This window comes from Lutra lutra, chromosome 16 (assembly GCF_902655055.1).
Source record: "Lutra lutra chromosome 16, mLutLut1.2, whole genome shotgun sequence".
NCBI classification, from domain to species: domain Eukaryota; kingdom Metazoa; phylum Chordata; class Mammalia; order Carnivora; family Mustelidae; genus Lutra; species Lutra lutra.
In genome coordinates, this window is record NC_062293.1 from 46,328,911 (window position 1) to 46,352,414 (window position 23,504).

The 23,504-nt window shown below is 40.6% G+C and overlaps 1 protein-coding gene across 5 annotated transcripts in view; it reads right to left on the reverse strand.

Annotated features, from left to right (window-relative positions):
* The window catches only part of METTL16 (methyltransferase 16, N6-methyladenosine), a 100,909-nt gene that overhangs the window by 30,728 nt on the left and 46,677 nt on the right, over positions 1 to 23,504 (reverse strand). For all 5 annotated transcript variants that reach the window (XR_007123522.1, XM_047708512.1, XM_047708513.1 and 2 more), the window contains 2 exons: positions 2,415 to 2,484; positions 1,059 to 1,148 (listed from right to left, as the gene is read on the reverse strand). Coding sequence is in view for 4 of the 5 variants with exons in the window: in XM_047708512.1 (XP_047564468.1) it covers positions 1,059 to 1,148; positions 2,415 to 2,484 (160 nt within the window). In the remaining variant the exon portion in view is untranslated. The remainder of the gene's footprint in view (positions 1 to 1,058; positions 1,149 to 2,414; positions 2,485 to 23,504) is intronic.

The window sequence follows — 23,504 nt, forward strand, 5'->3', positions numbered from 1 at the left end:
TCTATTCCAGGGATGCCTGGGTGGCTCACTAGTTAAGCATCTCTGCCTTTGGCTCCTGTCATGATTCTAGGACCCTGGGATAGAGCCCCACATCGAGCTCCCTGCTCAGCAGGGAATCTGCTTCTCCCTCTCTGTCTGCCCCTCCCCTCCTGTTTGTGCTCCCTCTCTTCTTCCCTCTCAAAATAAATAAAATTTTGAAAAACAAAAACATTCAGGGCACCGGAGCACCTGGGTGGCTCAGTGGGTTAAGCCTCTGCCTTCAGATCAGGTCATGATCTCAGGGTCCTGGGATTGAGCCCCACATTGGGCTCTCTGCTCAGCAGGGAGCCTGCTTCCCCCGACCCCGCCTGCCTCTCTGCCTACTTGTGATCTTGATTTCTCTCTCTCTCTCTCTCTCTCTCTCTCTCGGTCAAATAAATAAATAAATAAAAACAAAAACATTCTATTCCCAAAAATGTTCAAGCTTAAGCATATGCAAAATAGAGAGACTAGAAAAATGATCTACCACCCAGCTTCAAAACTCACCAATATTCTAGTGGTAATTTTAAAGCTAACACAGAACCTCTTACTGGAATGATCCCTAAATCAACCCGTATCTGGGGTTGTAGGCATCAAAAGCCTACAACCCCAAATAGCAATTTCTGTATTCACCAATAACCCTAGAGATAGCTACTCTATGAAAGCATCAATAGTAAAGGAAAATAAACAGGTTTCAATTTCAATTCTTAAGGAATATCCAACAGAATAATTATACCCGCAAGGTGTTTCTATAGATTATATTACCAGAATTTTTAATTCCTTAAAGACACATTTCTAATTCACTTATATCTGCTGAGAAAGAATCACTGTGTTGCACAAACCCAAAGAAAGGCTCCACGGTCACCACAGTCAGCCTTCTAGGACTGTGTCTTGTTTCACAACCACTTCCCATTCCGAAATAAGCATTTGGGACAAACTTCAGGGAAACCGAGGCAGTACAGATTTAGTTTATTTCTGACCTACTATATAGCCCACCATGTGCTGGCATTCGGAGAAGCTAAAGCAAAGTCTCTACTTACTGGTACTGTAACATCATCATAAAAACTCCAAGCTAAAGCCCATCTCATTGTCCGACCTTGACAGAATTCGGTGTAGGTGACTTTAGGAACCTGAAACCAACAAACATGGCATCTCATTAAACTGAAGTAATTCCAGCAATGGTCTGCGTTGCTGCCTCATGCTAATTATTTGTTCGTTTTCCTTTTTATCAGTTAACAGAACACTACTATCCCAAAACAGTTATGCATAGCTGTCTAATAATCAATTAATAAATTCTCTTTCAACAAAGATGTGGGTTTTTTTCCTCTCCCAAAATATTAGAATTTAGAGTTCTGGTTTGAAGGTCCAAATATTCAAAACACCCAAAATAACATAGCTCTTCAAAGAACCACTGGTAAATGGTTCAAATGTTCTTTTATCCCCCCTTTTCTTTTCTTTTTGGAAAAAGAGCCACCAAAGCTGAGCTAGATAAAGCTGTGTAGTCGATCTTTTGTCTATCAGATTTTAGGGGGAAAATGAAAGTACTTTGTGGCTGTTAGAATTTTAACAAAGAAAAGGTGTGACAGGGAAAATGTCTGAAAGAAACCAGAAATCAGAAACTTGGTTTCTACCACTGACCACACATTTGACCCCCTTTTCTGAAAAGCCGCCTGGCTCAAGCTTACCTGTGCCCAAACAATATAAACTGGGAGAGGTGTCAGGGGCAGTGTTAATTTGCCACCTGCTTTTCAATAGAGAAGCAAGGGGCTGAATCCATGTGGACTGCACCATAAAGAGAAGCACACTTGAATGATTATCATTCTAGTTCTAGCTGATCTTTGATAACTAGGTATGTGACCCAGAACAAGCCCCTTTAACTTATGTAACCTTCAGTTTCTGCAATCATAAAGGAATCAGATGTAGAATGAGTGGCAGGTAGAACCAGGTTTTTTGATTTCTAATACATCTCTGACATTGTACTCATCCTGTTTTCCCCCATCTTTTCTCTGTTATGATTGCCAAAGTAGACCATTTAAAAATAATTTATAGGGGCGCCTGGGTGGCTCAGTGGGTTAAGCCTCTGCCTTCTGGTCAGGTTATGGTCTCAGGGTCCTGGGATCGAGCCCCACATCGGGCTCTCTGCTCAGCAGGGAGCCTGCTTCCCTTTCTCTCTCTCTCTGCCTGCCTCTCTGCCTACTTGTGATCTCTGTCTGTCAAATAAATAAAATCTTTTTTAAATAAATAAATAAATAAAAATAATTTACAAAAAACCTCTTTTACAAAATTAAAAAAGAAAACAAAAAACACATTTAGGGTTTAAGGTATAAAGGAAATTCCCATACTCTAATTACCATCAAAAGTAGATATACCCCGGAATAATAACGACAAAGACTGACCCCTTGTATGCGAAGTTCTTCCTTCAGAGGAGCCAGGCTGCATTTTTTCCCCAGCATACAGCTGTACCACCTAGGAAGAAAAAAAATCAGAGAAGTAAAACACCATTTATGTGGTTACATTTTCTAATTAAGCATTTTTCACATGAACAAAATGAGAACAGCAAAAAATTTTGAGTTAAGTTACAAGTAACAATAACAAAAATTATATTTAGACAAAGAGCAAACCTAGCAAAGGAAAACAAAGGCACCTGGGTAGCTCAGTCAGTTGAGCATTTGCCTTCAGCTCAGGTCATGTCATGATCCTGGGGTCCTGGGATCAAGTCCCATGTATTAGGAGGGCTCCCTGCTCAGTGGGGAGTTTGCTTCTCCCTCTGCCCTCCCCGCTGCTCGTGTTCTCTCTCACATAAATAAATAAAATCGTAAAAAAAATAAAAATTAAAAAAGGGAAAACAAACCCAAAGCAACTTAAAAAAACAAAAACCCACTAAGCCTCTCCAAGGATTCAGGAATGTACATGTTTGGGAAAAAAGAGTGAAAAAGAGAGAGCTCTCCCCCGTGACACTCAGAATAAAGGCCATTTAGCTCTAGGACAGAAATTATTTAATAACAGTAAAAACATGTATACCTGAAAGTACTACAATGTTGTATGTCAAATTATACCTCAACTAAAATAAGTATAAACAATCCCCTATACCATCTTAATAAAAATTGTAAAATCTAGGGGCACCTGGGTGCCTCAGTGGGTTGGGGCCTCTGCTTTCAGCCCGGGGCCATGATCCCAGGGTTCTGGGATCGAGCCCCGCATCAGGCTTTCTGCTCAGCAGGGAGCCTGCTTCCTCCTCTCTCTCTGCTGGCCTCTCTGCCTACTTGTGATCTCTGTCTGTCAAATAAATAAATAAAATCTTTAAAAAAAAATGTAAAATCTGACATGGACCTATAGTTTTGAGATGACCTCACCTGCAAAGGATTTAAGGATATGTATTATTTCAAAAGAATATGAAATCAATTTCTTTTATTAGTAAACATAAATCTAGAAGTGGGAATGGGGAGAAGATGGGAGTGAACTAGTTAAAAGGTAAAAGATGGGAGTGAACTAGTTAAACGGAGTGTCTAGTCAAAAAGACATAGAATTTAGGGCTGCCTGGGTGACTCAGGCATTGAGTAGCTGCCTTCAGCTTGGGTCATGATCCCAGTGTCCTGGGATCAAGCCGGGCATCTGGCTCCTTGCTCGGCGGGAAGCCTGCTTCTCCTTCTCCCACTCCCCCTGCTTATGTTCCCTCTCTCACTGTGTCTCTTTCAAATAAATAAAAAATCTTAAAAACAAAAACAAAAACATAGAATTTAGTCTATGAAAGATTAACTACTATGTTTTCTATCATAATTAACCAGGAAACTTACCAAAATATATATAATAATTGTTTTTCAGACACTGGACAACTGCAGGGAAGACCTATAACCTCTGGGAGAGAAACAAACCAGGTGAGTCCCATAACTGTCAGAGCATACTGCCTGAAGGAAATTTCCAAGGGGCAATGCCTGGAAAGGAATCTCAAATAGAGCCCAATAATCTTGAACTGGTGAGCAAAAGACTGGATTTCAAAGGCCCAGGCAGAAACGACCTGAAGAGCAAAACATAAGAGAGGAAGGACTTGCACAGAGAGAGAATTCTGGGCATCTGCAGAAAAATTTCCTGGAATATATTTTTTTAAGATTTTATTTATTTGACAGAGAGAGACAGAGCGAGGGAGGGAACACAAGCAGTGGGACAGAGAGAGTGAGAAGCAGGCCTTCTGAGGAGCAGGGAGCCGGATGCCGGGCTCGATCCTAGGACCCTGGGATCATGACTTGAGCGGAAGACAGACGCTTAACCTACAGAGCAACCCAGTGCCCCTCCTTGGGATATTCTGCAGAATAAAGATTTGCACCTGTGAGGTGGAACTTCAGACTAGGGAAAGAATTCCCAGAGGAGCGCCTGATTGTCTTAGTTGGTTAAGTGTCCAACTCTAGATTTCTGCTCTTGTCATGTCAGGGTCCTGGGACCAAGCCCTAATATGGACTCCACACTCAACAGGGAGTCTGCTTAAGGATTCTCTCTCCCTCTCCCTGCTCCAACTCTAAAATAAATAAATACATCTTTAAAAAAAATTCCCAGAAAATAATAAGCTGAACAACTGGAGTCCAGACATAACCAGACTAGTTTGCAGTTCTATTGGCCAGAGCAGAAAGTGCTTGTTAATAAAAGGGGGATCTATCTAGTGGAGTCCTAGAATGAGTATAGAGGCTATTCTATATTTACCCTAATGAAGCTTAAAAGTAAAACTCAAAAGGATCAAAGATCACCAGTAACTTAAGTAAGCATCAAAATGTGACATTCTTTAAAGGAACACAATGAAATACAATACCCCAAAATGTAAGATTTGCAATGTCTAGCATCCAATAAAAAATGACCAGATGTTTGTAAAAGAGGCAGGAAAATTACCTACAACCAGGATAAAAAAAAATCAATCATTAGAAACAGATAAAAAAAATAAGAGATGATGAAATTAGCAGATGATGGACATTAAAACCACTCTTAGAAATATGTTCCATAACAAAACAAAGACATGGTGAGGACCATGAGAGAAGATATAAAAACCAACCAAATGGAACTTCTAGACATGAAAGTTATGATACCTGAAATGAAAAATTCACTGGATAGGATTAACAACATATTAGATTCTGCAAAAGAAAAGACCTGTGAAGACACAGCAATAGAAACTATCTAAAATAAAGCACACTGGGGGAAAAAAAGATTGGGGGGAAAACAAAACAAAACCACAGCACATGTGACCTGTGGGACACTATAAAGCAACACACATTAAGTGGTATTTCAGAAAAGGGATATAATAATAATTAACTAAAAAACAGTAACAAGAGAATCATAGTTTTCTTAAACATTTAAATCTTACATAAAATGTTTAAAAATATGATGACAACAGGAATGATGTCCACCCTCCACTTCTATTCAAAATTATACTAGAGATTCTAGTCGATACAATAAAGTGACAAAATGCATGTGGACTGACAAGAAAGAAAACAGTCTCTTTAAACAGAAGACATGATCATCTACGTAAGAAATTCTTTGAAATTTAGGGAAAAACTACTAGAATAAATGAATTCAGAAAGGTCACAGAATAAAAGCTCAATATAAAATCAACTGTATTTCTGTAAACTAGAAATTAAAATTTAAAAATTCAATTTACAATAGCTTTAAAATATATGAAATACTTAGGAATAAAATTAACAAAGTATGTGCAATAAAACCATCAAACACTGCTGAAAGAATTCTAAGATCTACATAAAGAGCTACACCATGTTGGGATGTAAGATTTAACGTTGTTAAGCTATCAGTTCTTTCCAATTTGATCTATAAAATCAATAAAGTCCCAACCAAAATCCCAGTAGGCTTTTTCATAGAAACCAATTCTAAAAGTTATATAGAAATAAAAGATTTTAAATAGCCGAATCAATTTTTTTCTTTTTTTTTGAAGATTTTATTTCTTTACTTGAGAGAGAGAGAGCACGCGCGTGCACATGCAGAAGTAGGCAGAGCAGCAGGCAGAGGGTGAGGGAGAAGCAGCCTCTGCTGAGCAGGGAGCCTGATGCGGGGCTTGATCCCAGTACCCTAGGATCACGACCTGAGCCAAAGACAGCTGTTTAATCAACTGAGCCACCCGGGCCAAAACAATTTTTTGAAAAAGAACAATAAAATCGGAGGAACTACGCTACTGAATTCAAGACTTACTATAAAGCTCTGATATCAAGACAGTATGGTAATGGCATAAATATAGACATACAGATTAAGAGAACGGAATTTAGTCCAGAAATAGACTCACTTATATGATCAGCTGATTTTAAACCAAGGTACCCAAAGCTTACTTTTCAAAAGACACTGTTATAAAAATAAAAAGGCAAACCACAGACTGGGAAGAAATACTTGCAAAACACATCTGATAAAGGGCTTGTATCCAATATATATAAGGAACTCCTTAATAAACAAATAGAAAGAGATATATAGGGAGACTTCTAGTTTCTAGTCCAACATATAAGAAGTTGGAAGTCACTACACTGTTTAAGTAAAAAGCCTAGCCATCTGAAAAGCTAACAACTCTTCCTAGATCATTAACAGAAGCAACTCAAAGGGGAAAGAACTGCCTCTAAAATTAGAGAGACCAACAAGTCAATACAAAGAACCACAACTCACTAGAGCAGAAATCCAGGAGCAAAACCGTCATGGGAATCAGTGCTAAGCTAGGGAAACCCGAATTCTAACTGACAAATTGCTGGAGACTCAGCAATGACAAGTTGGAAGAATAAAAACCCGAGGAAGACCCCATCATTAGGACCCCACACTTCTGTGAATAGTACCTCCAGGAGCTTGACCAGGTTCTCACAATGAATATGGGAGAAAAAACATCTCTGTGCTTCCAGCACAGAAAGGGAAAAAGAGGTAATTCTGAAATAGGTTAGAGCATCCTGTTAACAAGGCCTGAGCTCAACAGAAACTACTTAACCAGATTCTAGCCTCTTGGGGTATTATGAGAACCTAACTGACCTAGAAGAATGGCATCATTCAACTCCAGCTCACTCTAACAATCCTGTCCCAACAAGGGAGGGGGGAGGAGGTATGTGTGGAGTTCACAATCCAGAGGTATAGGCTCACTAAAAGACCGAGACCTACTCATAGGACATGTTTCCCTCTCCCCACACGTCACCACCAGATTACAAAGGCCTATTTATATTTACAGCAGTTCTTTTACCCAGTATATTATGTCCTTCTATTAAGAAAAAATTACAAAACATACTAAAAGTCAAAAAAACACTCTGAAGACACAGAGCTAGCATTAGAACCATACATGGCAAGAATGCTGGAGTTATCAGACTAGGAATTTAAAACAATTATGATTAAGATGCTTAGGGCTGGGGACACATGAGTGGTTCAGTTGGTTAAGTGTCTGCCTTAGTCCCAGGGTCCTGGGTTCAAGTCCTACATCAGGCTCCTTGCTCAGCAGGGAGCCTGCTTCTCCCTCTGCCTGCCACATCCCCCTGCTTGTGTGCGAGCTCTCTCTCGGACAAATAAATAAAATCTTTTTTTTTTAAACATGCTAAAGGGCTCTAATGGATAAAGCAGAAAGCATGCAAAAACAGATGGGCAATTTAAGCAGAGAGATGGAAATTCTAAGAAGAAATGCTAGAGGTTAAAAACACTGTAACAGAAAGAAATAATGCCTTTTTTTTTTTTAAAGATTTTTATTTATTTGTCAGACAGAGATCACAAGTAGGCAGAGAGGCAGGCAGAGAGAGAGAGGAGGAAGCAGGCTCCCTGCAGAGCAGACAACCCGATGTGGGGCTCGATCCCAGGACCCTGGGATCATGACCTGAGCCAAAGGCAGAGGCTTTAACCCACTGAGCCACCCAGGCGCCCCAAGAAATAATGCTTTTGATGGGCTCATTCAGGAGTCTGGACACAGCTGAACAAAGAATCTCTGAGACTGAGGATATATCAATAGAAACTGCCAAAAGTGAAATGCAAAGAAAAAAGGCACAGGAAAATAAAAAACAGCAACAAAAAAACCGGAATAGGGCGACTGGGTGGCTCAGTGGGTTAAGCCGCTGCCTTCGGCTCAGGTCATGATCTCAGGGTCCTGGGATCGAGTTCCGCATCGGGCTCTCTGCTCAGCAGGGAGCCTGCTTCCCTCTCTCTCTCTCTCTGCCTGCCTCTCTGTCTACTTGTGATCTCTCTCTGTCAAATAAATAAATAAAATCTTTAAAAAAAAAAAAAAAAAAAACGGAATACAATATCCAGGAACTGTGGGACAACTACAAAAGGTGTAAAATATGTGTGATTAGAATACCAAAAGGAAAAGAAAGGCAAAGAAAAAATATCTGAAACAATAATGACTGAGAATTTCCCTCAAATTAATGTCAGTCACCAAATCACAAATTCAGGAAGCTAAGAGATCACTGAGCAGGCAAAAAAAAAAAAACAAAAAAACCTAAGGCACACGATTTTCAAAATATGGAAAAATCAAAGATAAACAATCCTAAAGAAGTCAGAGGGGAAAAGCTACATTATTTATAGAGGAACAAAGGAAAGAATTACATCAAATTTCTCTTAAGAAACCATGGGGCTTGGGGCACCTGGGTGGCTCAGTGGGTTAAGGCCTCTGCCTTCGGCTCGGGTCATGATCCCAGGGTCCTGGGATCGAGCCCCGCATCGGGCTCTCTGCTCGGCGGGGAGCCTGCTTCCTCCTCTCTCTCTGCCTGCTTCTCTGTCTACTTGTGATCTCTCTCTGTCAAATAAATAAATAAAATCTTTAAAAAAAAAAGAAAAGAAAAGAAAAGAAAGAAACCATGGGGCTCCTGGGTGGCTCAATCAGTTAAGCATCTGCCTTTGGCTCAGGTCATGATCCCAGGCTCCCAGGATCAAGTCCCACATCAGCTCCTTGCTCAGTGGGGAGTCTGCTTCTTCCTCTGCCTGCTGCTCTCCCTGCTTGTTCATTCTCTCTGTCTGACAAATAAATAAAATCTAAAAAAAAAAAAAAAAAAAAAAAAGCAAGTAAGAATAGAGTGGAGTGAAATGTTTAAAATGTTAAGAGGGAAAAAAAACCAACCAACCTAGAATTCTATACCCTGCAAAACTGTACTTCAAGGCAAAATAAGACTTCCTCAAACAGAAACTGAAGTAATTTGCTGCCAGTTCCTTCTCTAGAGAACTTCTCTTGATATTTACAAGACCTTACAAGAAGGAAAGTGGTATCGGGTCAGAAACTTAGACCTTTACCAAAAAAAAAAAAAAAAAAAAAAAAGAAAGAAAGAAAGAAAAGAAAAGAAAAGAAAAACGAAATCTTGCCATTTGCAACAACATGGATGGAACGAGAGGGTATTATGCTAAGCGAAATAAGTCAATCAGAGAAAGACAATTATATGATCTCACTAATATGAGGAAATTTGAGAAACAAGACAAAGGATCATAGGGGAAGGGAGGAAAAAAACAAAAGATGAACCCATAGAGGGAGATAAACCATAAGAGACTCAATCTCAGGAAACAAACTGAGGATTGCTGGAATGGAGTGGGGGGTGGAGGGATGGGGTGGCTGGGTGAAGGACAGTAGGGAGGGTATGTGCTATGGTGAGTGCTGTGAAATGTGTAAGACTGATGAATCACAGATCTGTACCCCTAAAACAAATAATACATTATATGTTAATTAAAAAAAAATGAAGAACAAGGGAGAAGAAATAAGTGAAGGTAAAAAGAAAAAAAAAACTTTTTATTTTTTCAAAAAAAGATTTTTAAAAAACTATGTATTTAATTTATTTATTTACTTGAGAGAGCAAGAAAGAGAGCACACATGAGCATGAGGGAGAGGGGCAGGGGTAGAAGCAGAGTCTCTGCTGAGCGGGGCTTGATCCCAGAATCTTACGATTATGACCTGAGCTAAGGCAGACACTAAACTGGCTGGGCCACCCAGGAGCCCCAAAACACTTTTTTTTTTTCATTATTTTTCAAAAATATTTTTTCAAAACTTTAAAAATTCTTAATTAACAGTTAACAGTTTGTTAAAGATAACAATACCAACAATGTATTTGATTATGTATGCTTATATATTAAATATATATGTATAAATGAATGACAGCAAAGATACAAGGAACATGAATTTTTATATTTACACCAGTTTTATCAAGATATAGCATATATAGTAAAATTCTCTAATTTTAAGTATATAATGCATTGAGTTTTGACAAATGTGTACATTACCACTTCCACAATCAAGATAGAGAACATTTACAACACCCTAAAAATTTTCCCAGTGCCCTGCAGCACTTTCCTTCCCCTACCCCGGCCTCTAGTGACCACTGGTCATTCTGTCTTAACAGTTTTGCCTGTTCCAGACTTACATAAATGCACTCAAACAGAACATTTTTGTGTCTGGTTTTGTACTGTAAATACACTGGCAGTTTCATATGGTTCCAACTTAACACATTAAGTAATATAAATAAAAATCTTATTGTTTATACAAGTATGAGAAATACTAGCATATTGCTACAGAAATAGTTTGCACTAACCAATATTTGTTTTCATTGTTTGTGGATTCAAGCAGGTGACTGCCCCTATTTTTGTTTAGTCACAAATAACTGTTTTATCTAAACTACTTTAAACAACCTTGGGTAATTTTACTTAGAGCATAATCAATTTCACTTGGTGGTTTTAAAAATGCCTGGGAAAAAAACAATACGCTCCCTTTAAGACGAGAGTATATTAACAGAGAAATCATTAACCAGGAATTCAAAGCCTTTGGTATATTAGGAACAAGGAAGAAAGAAGAAATTAAGAGCAATTAGTGTTCACACAGTAACAGTATAAAACAGGTTAACACCTCTCCTTTAAAATCAGCATTCCTGGGACGCCTGGGTGGCTCAGTTGGTTGAGCAGCTGCCTTCGGCTCAGGTCATGATCTCAATGTCCTGGGATCGAGTCCCACATCGGGCTCCTTGCTTGGCGGGAAGCCTGCCTCTCTCTCTGCCTCTGCCTGCCATTCTGACTGTGTGCTCTCGCTCTCTCTCTTTCTCTCTCTGACAAAATAAAATAAAAAATCTTTAAAAAAAATAAAGTCAGCATTCCTGAACAGACTAGATCAGAATCACTAGAAACCAAGAAATAGCCCAAAACAGAGACAAAAGAAAGATAGTATACATTTCCTCAGGAGATGAAAGAAAGTATTTATATAAGTAAGTTTTCTAACAGTTAAGTATGTGCTTGGTAGTTAATAATGGCTTGGGAAAGTTCACATTTCTTTTAACCCTTGTTGTAAGCTGAATACTGCATTGTGAATCTTTTAAGATTTAATCTCATCAGTAACTTTTCTGCAGCATTTATATTTCTTACAGGAAAAGCAGAAGTAACAGGGTGTATTAAAATTGAGTTGACTTCACTTCAAAAAATGCCTACCCATTAGGTCCAAGCTACTCTCAACAGGCATCTTGTGACAACTAATCAAAATGCAAGTAGAGGGGCGCCTGGGTGGCTCAGTGGGTTAAGCCGCTGCCTTCGGCTCAGGTCATGATCTCGGGGTCCTGGGATCGAGTCCCGCATCGGGCTCTCTGCTCAGCGGGGAGCCTGCTTCCCTCTCTGTCTCTGTCTCTCTCTCTGCCTGCCTCTCTGTCTACTTGTGATCTCTCTGTGTCAAATAAATAAATAAAATCTTAAAAAAAAAAAAATGCAAGTAGAAAAAAAATGAACAAAAGGAAGATCTAGTTACCCGGGAGACTCTGAACCCATTATACTATTTTAATGATGAAAGTAGCACTCTACTCATTACAGCATTTAGTAATTCCTCTGAGACAGCAGCTTTCAAGAAAAATTATTTTGAAATAATTTCAAGTGTACAGAAGAGTTACAAGATTAGTACAAATGATTCCAGTATACTCTTCACCCAGATTCATCAATCAACAGTTTCCTCCATTTGTTTGCTCTGTGTTTTGTTTTGTTTTTTATTTTTTTTTAAGATTTTATTTTTATTTATTTATTTGACAGAGAGAGATCACAAGTAGAGAGGCAGGCAGAGAGAGAGAGAGAGAGAGAGAGAGAGGAGGAAGCAAGCTTCCTGCCGAGCAGAGAGCCCGATGCGGGACTCGATCCCAGAACCCTGAGATCATGACCTGAGCCGAAGGCAGCGGCTTAACCCACTGAGCCACCCAGGCGCCCCGTTTTGTTTTTTTTTAAGATTTATTTGATAGAGCACAAGCAGGGGAGTGGCAGGTGGGGGGAGAGGGAGAAGCAGGCTCCCCGAGGAGCAGAGAGCCCGATATGGGGCTCTCGATCCCAGGACTCTGGGATCATGACCTGAGCCAAAGGCAGATGCTCAACAACTGAGCCACCAAGGTGGCCCACTGAGTTTTTTTTTTTTTTTTAAGATTTTATTTATTTATTTGACAGAGAGAAATCACAAGCAGGCAGAGAGGCAGGCAGAGAGGAGGAAGCAGGCTCCCTGCTGAGCAGAAAGCCCGATGTGGGGCTGGAACCCAGGACCTGGGATCATGACCCGAGCCGAAGGCAGCGGCTTAACCCACTGAGCCACCCAGGCGCCCCCAACTGAGTTTTTTTTAAAACCATGTGAGACTTAGCTACAGACATCATGCATGCCCCTTTCACCCTAAATATTTTGGCATGTACATTTTAAAAACAAGGACATTCTCCTTCATAACCACAGAACAATTACCAAATAGAGAAAATGTAACACTCACAGAGTACCATTTATTATCGAGAATACAGTCCATTTTCAAATTTCACCAATTACTCCAATAATGTCCTTCACGGCAATTTTCTCCCCTGATGCAAGATCCAATCTAAGATCTTCCATTTCATTTATGTGTCAAATCTCTTTAGTCTCCTTCAATCTGGAACAGTTTCTCGCTAAGCTTTTTTTTTTTTTTTTATTTAACTTTCATGACCTTTATATTTCTGAAGAAATAGTTTACAAAACCCCTCCAAGTTGGTTTGTCTTAAGTTTCCTCAGAGTTACGGTGAAACTATACACGCTGGGCATAAAGAAGAGAGGGCTGGGCGCCTGGGTGGCTCAGTGGGTTAAAGCCTCTGCCTTTGGCTCAGGTCATGATCCCAGGGTCCTGGGATCGAGCCCCGCATCGGGCTCTCTGCACAGCAGGGAGCCTGCTTCCTCCTCTCTCTCTCTCTGCCTGCCTCTCTGCCTACTTGTGATCTCTGTCTGTCAAATAAATAAATAAATAATATTTAAAAAAAAAAAAAGAAGAAGAAGAAGAGGGCTACGGTGTCCTTCCGGGTGCTGTGTATCAGAAAGTGATCACCTGCTTGAGGTGGGATCCTCCAGACTTCTCTACTGTAATGTTACCCTATTTCTTTGTGATTGTAAGTCATCCGTGGGGAGATACTCTGAAACTATTAACATCCTGTTCCTCCTCAAATTTTCCACTATTGATCTTTCATGAATCAGTTATTATAATAATGATGACAAAATGGTGATTTTTCTAACTTATTAGTTTTTCTACATGCATTAGTTAGCATTCTATTGTAACAAAGAACTTTTCCTCTCTCCCCTTTGCTTATTTTACTTAAAGGCTTAAAACCCATTATTGCGGGGCGCCTGGGTGGCTCAGTGGGTTAAGCTGCTGCCTTCGACTCAGGTCATGATCCCAGGTCCTGGGTTCGAGCCCCACATCGGGCTTTCTGCTCAGCAGGAGCCTGCTTCCTCCTCTCTCTCTGCCTGCCTCTCTGCCTACTTGTGATTTCTCTCTGTCAAATAAATAAATAAAATCTTAAAAAAAAAAAAAAAAACATTATTGCCATTATTTATTATGAAATCATATTGTCCCAGATTTGGCTGGAGCTGGCTCCTATATCCTTTTGATGTCATATTTTGAGCACTTGCTTATCTTTTGGTCTTGTAAGACATTCCAGGCTCTTAAGCTTATCCGTACCCAGCACTGGAATCACCCATTTCTCCAAGGGGCCTAGTTCTTTTGAGTGGGGATTGGTTATTTTATTTTTTTTTAAGATTTTACTTATTTATTTGACAGACAGAGATCACAAGTAGGCAAAGAGGCTGGCAGAGAGAGAGACAGCTGGGGGGGTGGCGGGGAGCAGGCTCCCTGCTGAGCAGAGAGCCCAATGCGGGGCTCAATCCCAGGACCCTGAGATCATGACCTGAGCCGAAGGCAGAGGCTTTAACCCACTCAGCCACTCAGGCACCCCGGTTATTTTATTTTTTAAAAAGACTATGTATTTATTTGAGAGAGAGAGAGCGAGCGCGCGCATGTGTGTGCATGTGGGCATGAGCAGTGGGGAGGGGCAGAGAGAGAAGTAGACTCCCCACTGAGCAAAAAGCCTGATGCAGGGCTGATCCTAGGACCCTGAGATCATGACTTGAGTTGAAGGCAGATGTTTAACCAACTGAGCCAAGCACGCACCCCAGGATTGGTTATTTTAAAACACCAAACCTTAAACTGAAGTGTAATATAGAAAAATAAAGAAAAGCAGAGGTTTGCCATTTAAGTGGCTATGAGCATAGTATTAAAACTTCTCTACCTGTAGAACCTAACATTTTGCTGCCTCTACCAATTTATCAGAATAAATACCCCTAGACATGCAGCAGAGCAGCCCTAATGTCCACCCAATCTCAAAATTTAGTATTTAAACTACCATAAATTACAAATCTATGCAGCTAAAAAAAAAAAGTTTATCCTATGTTTTTCTTTTTTTTTTTTTTTAAGATTTTTATTTGTCAGAAAGAGAGAATGAGTATGAGCACAAGCAGGGAGAGCAGCAGGCAAAGGGAGAAGCAGGCTCCCTGCTGAGCAAGGGGCCTATGGGGCTCAATACCAGGACCTGGGATCATGACTTGAGCCAAAAGCAGATGCTTAATGACTGAGCCACCCAGGTATGCCTCTATCTTTGTCTTAAAAAGTACTTTTAATTATTCACACATTTTTACAATAAACACTGTAAGAAGATTCTTCAAGGCAGTGGGGCCAACACTTTTCATTCTTTGGCATTCCTTTTTATTTAAAAATTTTTAAACATTTTATTTATTTGAGGGAGTGCATGAGCGTGGGGATGGGCAGAGGGATAGGGAGAAGCAGACTCCCCACCGAGCATGGAGCCCAACACAGGGCTTAATGTGGGGTTGATGCCAGGATGCTGAGACCATGACCTGAGTCAAAGGTAGATACTTACCCAACTGAGCCACACAGGCGCCCCTGGGTATTCTTTTTTGTAATTGCCTGATGAACTAAAAATACATGTCCTTTTTATTGTAACAACTCTCTTCTTTGACCATTTAAAGTAGAAATAACCAGTGACTACCTACTATAGGTGGATATGCCATAAAAACTGATACAGATAGCTTGTCATGGCATAAGCAACCAGATTCAACCTTTTCTTCATAAGACTTCATAGCAGTCACGAATCAATGATGCTCTGCCACTTCAAACTTGAAAGGGAATTAAACTATAATACCTAAATTAAGGTGATGAAAAGTACATAACCTAATTACTTAAAAAAAAAAAAAAAAACCACTAAGGTAGCCCCTCATCCTTCAAGCTACTCATTTTCATCATCCTACTTTAGTGGGAAGAAAACAATCAAAACCACCATCTGCCTCCTGTGCACCTCACAATTAAGAAATACTCTTTTAGGGGGCGCCTGGGTGGCTCAGTGGGTTAAGCTGCTGCCTTCGGCTCAGGTCATGATCTCAGGGTCCTGGGATCGAGGCCCACATCGGGCTCTCTGCTCAGCAGGGAGCCTGCTTCCCTCTCTCTCTCTGCCTGCCTCTCCATCTACTTGTGATCTCTCTCTGTCAAATAAATAAATAAAATCTTTAAAAAAAAATACTCTTTTAGGGGCACTTGGGTGGCTCAGTGGGTTAAAGCCTCTGCCTTCGGCTCAGGTCATGATCCCAGGGTCCTGGGATTGAGCCCCGCATCAGGCTCTCTGCTCAGCAGGGAGCCTGCTTCCTCCTCTCTCTCTGCCTGCCTCTCTGCCTACTTATGATCTCTGTCAAATAAATAAATAAATAAATAAATAAATAAAAATCTTTTAAAGAAAAAGAAAGAAATACTCTTTTAGGTTTAAATTGAGAAAAAAGCTCTTCTGGGACGCCTGGGTGGCTCAGTTGGTTGAGCGGCTGCCTTCGGCTCAGGTCATGATCCCAGCGTCCTGGGATCGAGTCCCGCATCGGGCTCCTTGCTCGTCAGGGAGCCTGCTTCTCCCTCTGCCTCTGCCTGCCATTCTGTCTGCCTGTGCTCGCTCGCTCTCCCTCTCTCTCTCTGACAAATAAATAAATAAAATCTTAAAAAAAAAAAAAAAGAAAAAAGCTCTTCTACCTGGAGAAGAGGCTCGTATACTATCTATTCCCCAATACATTTCTACCTTCTATATCTGTGTGGTGAGCTGGTTCACTGGAGCAAGGGGTGCATTTCTTTCTAATGACAACCAAAAAACACTTTTATTGATTTGCAACCCTGGGTTGGTCCCAATCAAAGATGAAAGCAGAGGTCAAAGACAGCCATCCACAACAATAGCCTCATTAGATTTATCTGTGGCAGTTTAGTAACAAACGAGACAATGAAAAAAAAAAAAAAAGAATGTAATGCCCAATAATAAGGAATTACTTAATTATGGACTGTTGCCAAGCTGTTTAAAATTACTGCTATGGGGGCACCTGGATGGCTCAGTGGGTTAAAGCCTCTGCCTTAGGCTCGGGTCATGGTCTCAGGGTCCTGGGATCGAGCCCTACATTGGGCTCTCTGCTCAGTGGGAAGCCTGCTTCCTCCTCTCTCTCTCTGCCTGCCTCTCTGACTACTTGTGATCTGTCTGTCAAATAAATAAATAAAAATCTTTAAAATTACTGCTATAAACATACCATTAACCACAAGGAAACAAAGGAATTAAAAAAGTGAAATTAAAAACAAAAGCAGGGGCGCCTGGGTGGCTCAGTGGGTTAAGGCCTCTGCCTTCGGCTTGGGTCGTGATCCCAGGGTCCTGGGATCGAGCCCCGCGTCGGGCTCTCTGCTCAGTGGGGAGCCTGCTTCCCTTCCTCTCTCTGCCTGGCTCTCTGCCTACCTGTGATCTCTGTCAAATAAATAAATAAAATCTTTAAAAACAAAAAAACAGGGGCGCCTGGGTGGCTCAGTGGATTAAGCCGCTGCCTTCGGCTCAGGTCATGATCTCAGAGTCCTGGGATTGAGCCCCGCATTGGGCTCTCTGCTCAGCAGGGAGCCTGCTTCCTCCTCTCTCTCTCTCTCTCTCTCTCTCTCTGCCTGCCTCTCTACTTGTGATCTCTCTCTCTGTCGAATAAATAAATAAAATCTTTAAAAAAAAAATAAAAAATAAAAACAAAAAAACAAAAAAACAAAAGCAGAACACAAAACTACTGCTATTCATGATTACAACCGTACGAATGAAAAAAGGAGAAACTGGCAGGAAATGCACCCAAAATAAGCTAACAGTTGTGTCAATGTGCTAAGACCAATGTTTTCTCCGTTTTCTAATTTTCTTTAAGTGTGATTATTTTAAGAGATTAAAATTATAGAGGCCTCTCGGTGGCTCAGTCAACTGAGTGTCCAACTCTTGGTTTCGGCTCAGGTCATGATCTTGGGGTTGTGAGACTGAGCCCCATGTCAGGCTCCATATTCAGCAGAGAGTCTGCTTGAGAGATTGTCTCTCTCCCTTCGTCCCTCCCACTACTCGTGCACACTCTCTAAAATCAATCAACCAACCAATCTTTTTTTTTAAAAGATTTTTTTTTTAATTTATTCGACACAGATCACAAGTTGGCAGAGAAGAAGGCAGAGAGAGAGAAGGGGGCAAGCAGTCTCCCCGCCGAGCAGAGAGCCCAATGTGGAACTCGATCCCAGGATCCTGAGATCATGACCTAAGCCAAAGGCAGAGGCTCAACCCACTGAGCCACCCATGCGACCTGACTAATCAATCTTTTTTAAAAGAAGGAAAGAAAAATTATGTAATTTCTCTTCATTTCTGAACAACTGTAAGAGGTATTATCCCAACCTCATAGACAAGAAAAATCAAGTGGCTTATGCTTTTATAAAGACAAGTCAAAGTTTATAGTAAAATGGAGCCTTTCCACTGAAGAAATGATTAAAAGCTCAGTTATAAAATCTATAATTATTCCCTGAAAGTACTACTTATAGTACCCCATAACTCTACTAGCACCTACTTTAAAAAAAGAAAAGGGGAGGGATGCTTGGGTGGCTCAGTTGGTTAAGTGTTCGCCTTTGGCTCAGGTCATGAACCTGGGATCCTGGCATTGAGCCCTGCAGTGGGTTCCCTGCTCAGCAGGGAGCCTGCTTCTCCCTCTCCCTCAACCCATGCTAGTCCTCTCCCTCAAATAAATAAATAAAATCTTAAAAATAAAAAAATGAACAGGAGGAGAAAGGGAGCTCTTTATTAAAATAACAAAGTACTTCTAACATCCTTTCAACACATGGACCACAGCATGTAAATCTACTGAATTCCTACCACCCGATGAGGTGTGAGGTAACTATTATGAAGTAGCTATTATTATCCCATTTTACTGATAAGAAAACAAAATTTAAGTCCAAGAATCACATTCAAAAGGCACAGATTATTCAATTTATTGCCCATCACCAAATATGTACAGTATATACAAACCCAAGTAATATCTACCATCTGGTAGAGGAGTAGGGATCAGAAAGGAAAAAGCAAAAAGAGGAATAATGGTGAAATCTGTATTAAGTTAGAACTTTGCCAGATACGGATCTCTGGTTCCTGGAAAAATCATAAAATAACTGTAATAAAGGACATCAGCTACAGACCTAGTAACCAATGACAAGACTGGAATTCAGACCATGAGGAATATGACCAAGACTGCTAATCTATTTTTTTTTAATATTTTATTTATTTATTTGACAGAGAGAGAGATCACAAGCAGGCAGAGAGGCAGGCAGAGAGAGAGAGAGAAAGAGGAGGAAGCAGGCTCCCCACTGAGCAGAGAGCCCGACTCGGGGCTCAATCCCAGGACCCCAGGATCACGAACCGAGCCAAAGGCAGAGGCTTTAACCCATGGAGCCACCAGGGTGCCCCATCTGCTGATCTATTTAGAAGCTTCGGTGAATGAGTCTCTAAAAAAGAAAATGCTGGGGCGCCTGGGTGGCTCAGTCAGTTGAGCATCTGCCTTCGGCTCAGGTCATGGTCCTGGGGTCCTGGGATTGAGCCCCGCATCAGGCTCTCTGCTCAGTGGGAAGTCTGTTTCTTCCTCTCCTTCTGCCTGCTGTTCTGCCTACTTGTGCCCTATCTCTCTCTGTCAAGTAAGAAATAAATAAATAAATAAGAAAACGCTATGAAGTAAGCTCAAGTCACAGGCACAAAACTTGAATGGCAGGATGACAAACATCCCTGCCTGCCACTCTGCCTTGTTGTGCCCTCTCTCTCTCTCTCTCTCTCTCTGACAAATAAATAAATAAATAAAATCTTAAAAAAAAAAAAATACTGCAGGTGCTGTTAAGTGTCACTTAGATGGGAGATAAGGCATCCCAAGTGCCATCACTGAGATCAGTCCAACAAATTTAACTGATTTCACCCCATATTACAAATTCTGCTTAGTACTTACACTTTTTCAGTAATAATAAGAAAAAAAATCTAGAGGGATAAGCAACAGATGGTAGGGTTAAAATACTTGTTTTTAGTCTCTTATTCGGAGCTTCAAAATATAAGCATACCTCATTTTATTTTGCCTTCTTTTATTGCACTTTACAGATTTTTTTTTTAACTTACTGAAATTTGTGGCAATCCTGCTACGAGCAACTCTACTGACACCATTTTTCCAATAGCCGTTGCTCACTTTGTGTCTCTGCGTCACATTTTGGTAATTCTCCCAGTATTTCAAACTTTTTCATTACTATAGTATTTGTTATGATGACCTGTAAAGGTACTATTATAATTATTTTGGGTGTCATGAATCACACCTATGTAAGATGATGAACTTGATCAATGAATGTTATGTGTGTGTATGTTTTTTAAGATTTTATTTGTTTGGGGCACCTGGGTGGCTCAGTGGGTTAAAGCCTCTGCCTTCGGCTCAGGTCATGATCCCAGGGTCCTGGGATCCAGCCCCGCATCGGGCTCTCTGCTCAGCGGGGAGCCTGCTTCCCCCCCTCTCTCTGTCTGCCTCTCTGCCTACTTGTGATCTCTGTCTGTCAAATAAATAAAAAAATTTAAAAAAAAAGATTTTATTTGTTTTTTTGAGAGAGAGAGAGAGCAAGAGAGAGCACAAGCAGGGGGAGGGGAAGGAGAAGCAGGCTCCTTACTAAGCAGGGAACCCCATTTGAGGCTTGATCCCAGGACCCTGATATCGTAGCCCAATCTGAAGGCAGACGCCCAACAGACTGAACCACCACCGAGGCACCCCTGCTGTGTGTATTCTGACTGCCCTACCAACCAGCTGTTCCCACGTTTCTTTCCCTCTCTTCCTTATTCCCTGAGACACTACTGTATTGAAATTAGGGCAATTAACAACCCTACAATGGCCTCTAAGTGTTCAAGTGAAAGGAGGGTTCACGTCTCTCACTTGCCAAGACAGGCCAAAACTTAGGCCTCTTGTGACTGTTAGCCAACTTATGAATACAAAGAAAGTTTGTGAAGGAAATTAGAAGTGCTACCCCAGTGGACACAGGAATTATAAGAAAGGAAAATGGTTTTATTGCTGATATAGAGAAAGTTTTAGTGGTTTGGATAGACGGTAACACCAGCTGCAACATTCTCTTAAACCAAGGCTAATCCAGAGCTAGGCCCCATTTCTCTTCAATTCTATTCAAAGTTGAGAAAGGTGAGGAAGCTGCAGAAGAAAAGCTTGAAGCTAGCAGAGGTTCATTCACAAGGTTTTTGGTTTTTTGTTTTTTTTTTAAGATTTTATTTATTTGACAGACAAAGATTACAAGTAGGCAGAGAGGCAGGCAGAGAGAGAGAGAGGAGGAAGCAGGCTTCCCGCAGAGCAGAGAGCCTGCTTCCTCCTCTCTCTGCCTGCCTCTCTGCCTACTTGTGATCTCTGTCTGTCAAATAAATAAATTCTTAAAAAAAAAATAAGGAGAAAAGCTATCTTTATAACATAAAAAAGCAAGTGCTGATGCAGAAGCCGCAGCAAGTTCTCCTGAAGATCTAGCTCAGATCACTAAGGAAGGTGACTCCATTAAACAACAGATTTTTCATGTAGATGAAACAATCTTATACTGAAACAAGCTGTCATCTAGGGCTTTCATAGCTAGAGAGCTTCAAAGGATAGGATGATTCTCTTGTTAGGGGCCAACGCAGCTGGTGATTTAAACGGAAGCCAGTGCTCACTGTTCTGAAAAGTCAGAAAAATCATAGGGCCCGTAAGAATTATGCTAAATTTGGGGCACCTGGGTGGCTCAGTGGGTTAAAGCAACTGCCTTCGGATCGGGTCATGATCCCAGGGTCCTGGGATTGAGCTCCAAGTCAGGCTCTCTGCTCAACGGGGAGCCTGCTTCCTCCTCTCTCTCTCTCTCTCTGCCTGCCTCTCTGCCTACTTGTGATCTATCAAATAAATAAATAAAATCTTAAAAAAAAAAAAAAGAATTATGCTAAATTTACCCTGCTTGAGCTCCATAAATGGAACAAAGCCTGGACGACAACACAATGTTTACAACATAGTTTACTGAATATTTTAAGCCTAAAGCTGAGATCTAGTGCTCAGAAAAAGATTCCTTCCAAAATATTACTACTCAGTGACAATGCACCTTATCACCCAAAAGCCCTGATGGAGACCCCGATGAGATAAATGTTGTTTTCATGCCTGCTAACACAACATCGACTCTGCAACGCATGGGTCAAGCAGTAATTTTGACTTTCAAATCTTGTATTTAAGAAACACCTTTCAGGGGCGCCTGGGTGGCTCAGTGGGTTGAGCCGCTGCCTTCGGCTCAGGTCATGATCCCAGGGTCCTGGGATCGAGCCCCACATCGGGCTCTCTGCTCACATTGGGCTGTCTGCACGGCAGGGAGCCTGCTTCCCTTCCTCTCTCTCTGTCTGCCTCTCTGCCTACTTGTGATCTCTCTGTCAAATAAATAAATAAAATCTTAAAAAAAATTTAAAAAAAAATAAATTAAAAAAAAAAAAAAAAAAGAAACACCTTTCATAACGCTCTAGCCGCCACAGACAGTGATTCTTCTCATGGATTTGGACAAAGTATACTATCTGAATACCTTCTAGAAAGGATTCAGCATTCTAGTGCCATTAAGAACGTCTGGGATTCACAGGAAGAAGTCAAAATAACAACATTAACAAAAGTTTAGAAATAAAGCTGATTCCATCCTGCATGTATGACTTTTGGGGATTTAAGACGTTAATGGAGGAAGAAACCACAGATGTGGTGGAAATAGCAAGAGAACCAGAATTAGAAGTAGAACGTGAAGACGTGACTCAGTTGCTACAATCTCGTGATAAAACCTGAATGGATGAGGAGATGCCTCTTGTGGATGAGCAAAGAAAGTGGTTTCTTGAGCTAGAATCTATTTCTGGTGAAAATGCTATGAAGACTGTTGAAATAATGAGAAAGGATTTAGAATATTACATAAACTTCGTATAGAAGGAGCAGCTGGGTTTCAGAGAATTGACTCCAATTTTGAAAGAAGTTCTGCTGTGAGTGGAATGTTATCAAACACCATGACATGATACAGAGAAATGGCGTGAAAAGTCAACGCAGCAATCTTCACTGTCATCTTACTTAAAGAAACCGCCATAGCAACTCCAATCTTCAGGTACCACCAATGAGCAGCCATCAACACTGAGACAAGATTCCGCCACCAGCAGAGAGCTTACAACTCATTGAAAGCTCAGATGAGAGTCAGCATTTTTTAGCAATACAGTGTTTTTAAATAAAGGTATGTATATTTTTTAAGATATAATGCTACTGCACAAGTACTAGACTAGGATATAAATGAATGCGCATATAATATATGCACCGGGAAACCAAGCAATTCATCTGATTTGCTTCATATTGCAATATTCACTTCATTGCTGTGGTCTAGAACTAAACCCACATTATCTCCAAAGTACCGCTGCAAGCATCTTCACAGCATTCTAAAATTTGAGAGTTGCAAGTTTATATAAACATTGTATCAACTATAAAAATATATAAGAGGACATGAACTGGTACTATGTACTAATGAAAATCAACATGGAACAAATGTGAAACTGTAAACAATGTAAGAAATACTCTCAAAAAAACATTGCTTTATTCTCTTTTCAATAAAAGTAAGTTAATTTCTTCTCTTCCTCTTATCTTCCTTCTTCTCTCTCTCAATCTGCCTGAGTCCTAACAGCACAGACAAGACTGCTGAACCCTATTTTTAAATAAATCATAAATGGACAGTGTTTTCCATCTACAATACCAAGCTCAAAATGCTCAACTCTCCAGTCATATGATGGGCCCTAGCAATTTATCCTTCCTAGCAAATATGTACCTTTCATTCAATTTGGCGGCTGCCACTGAGCTAAGTATAGGCAGACTTGGAACATACAGA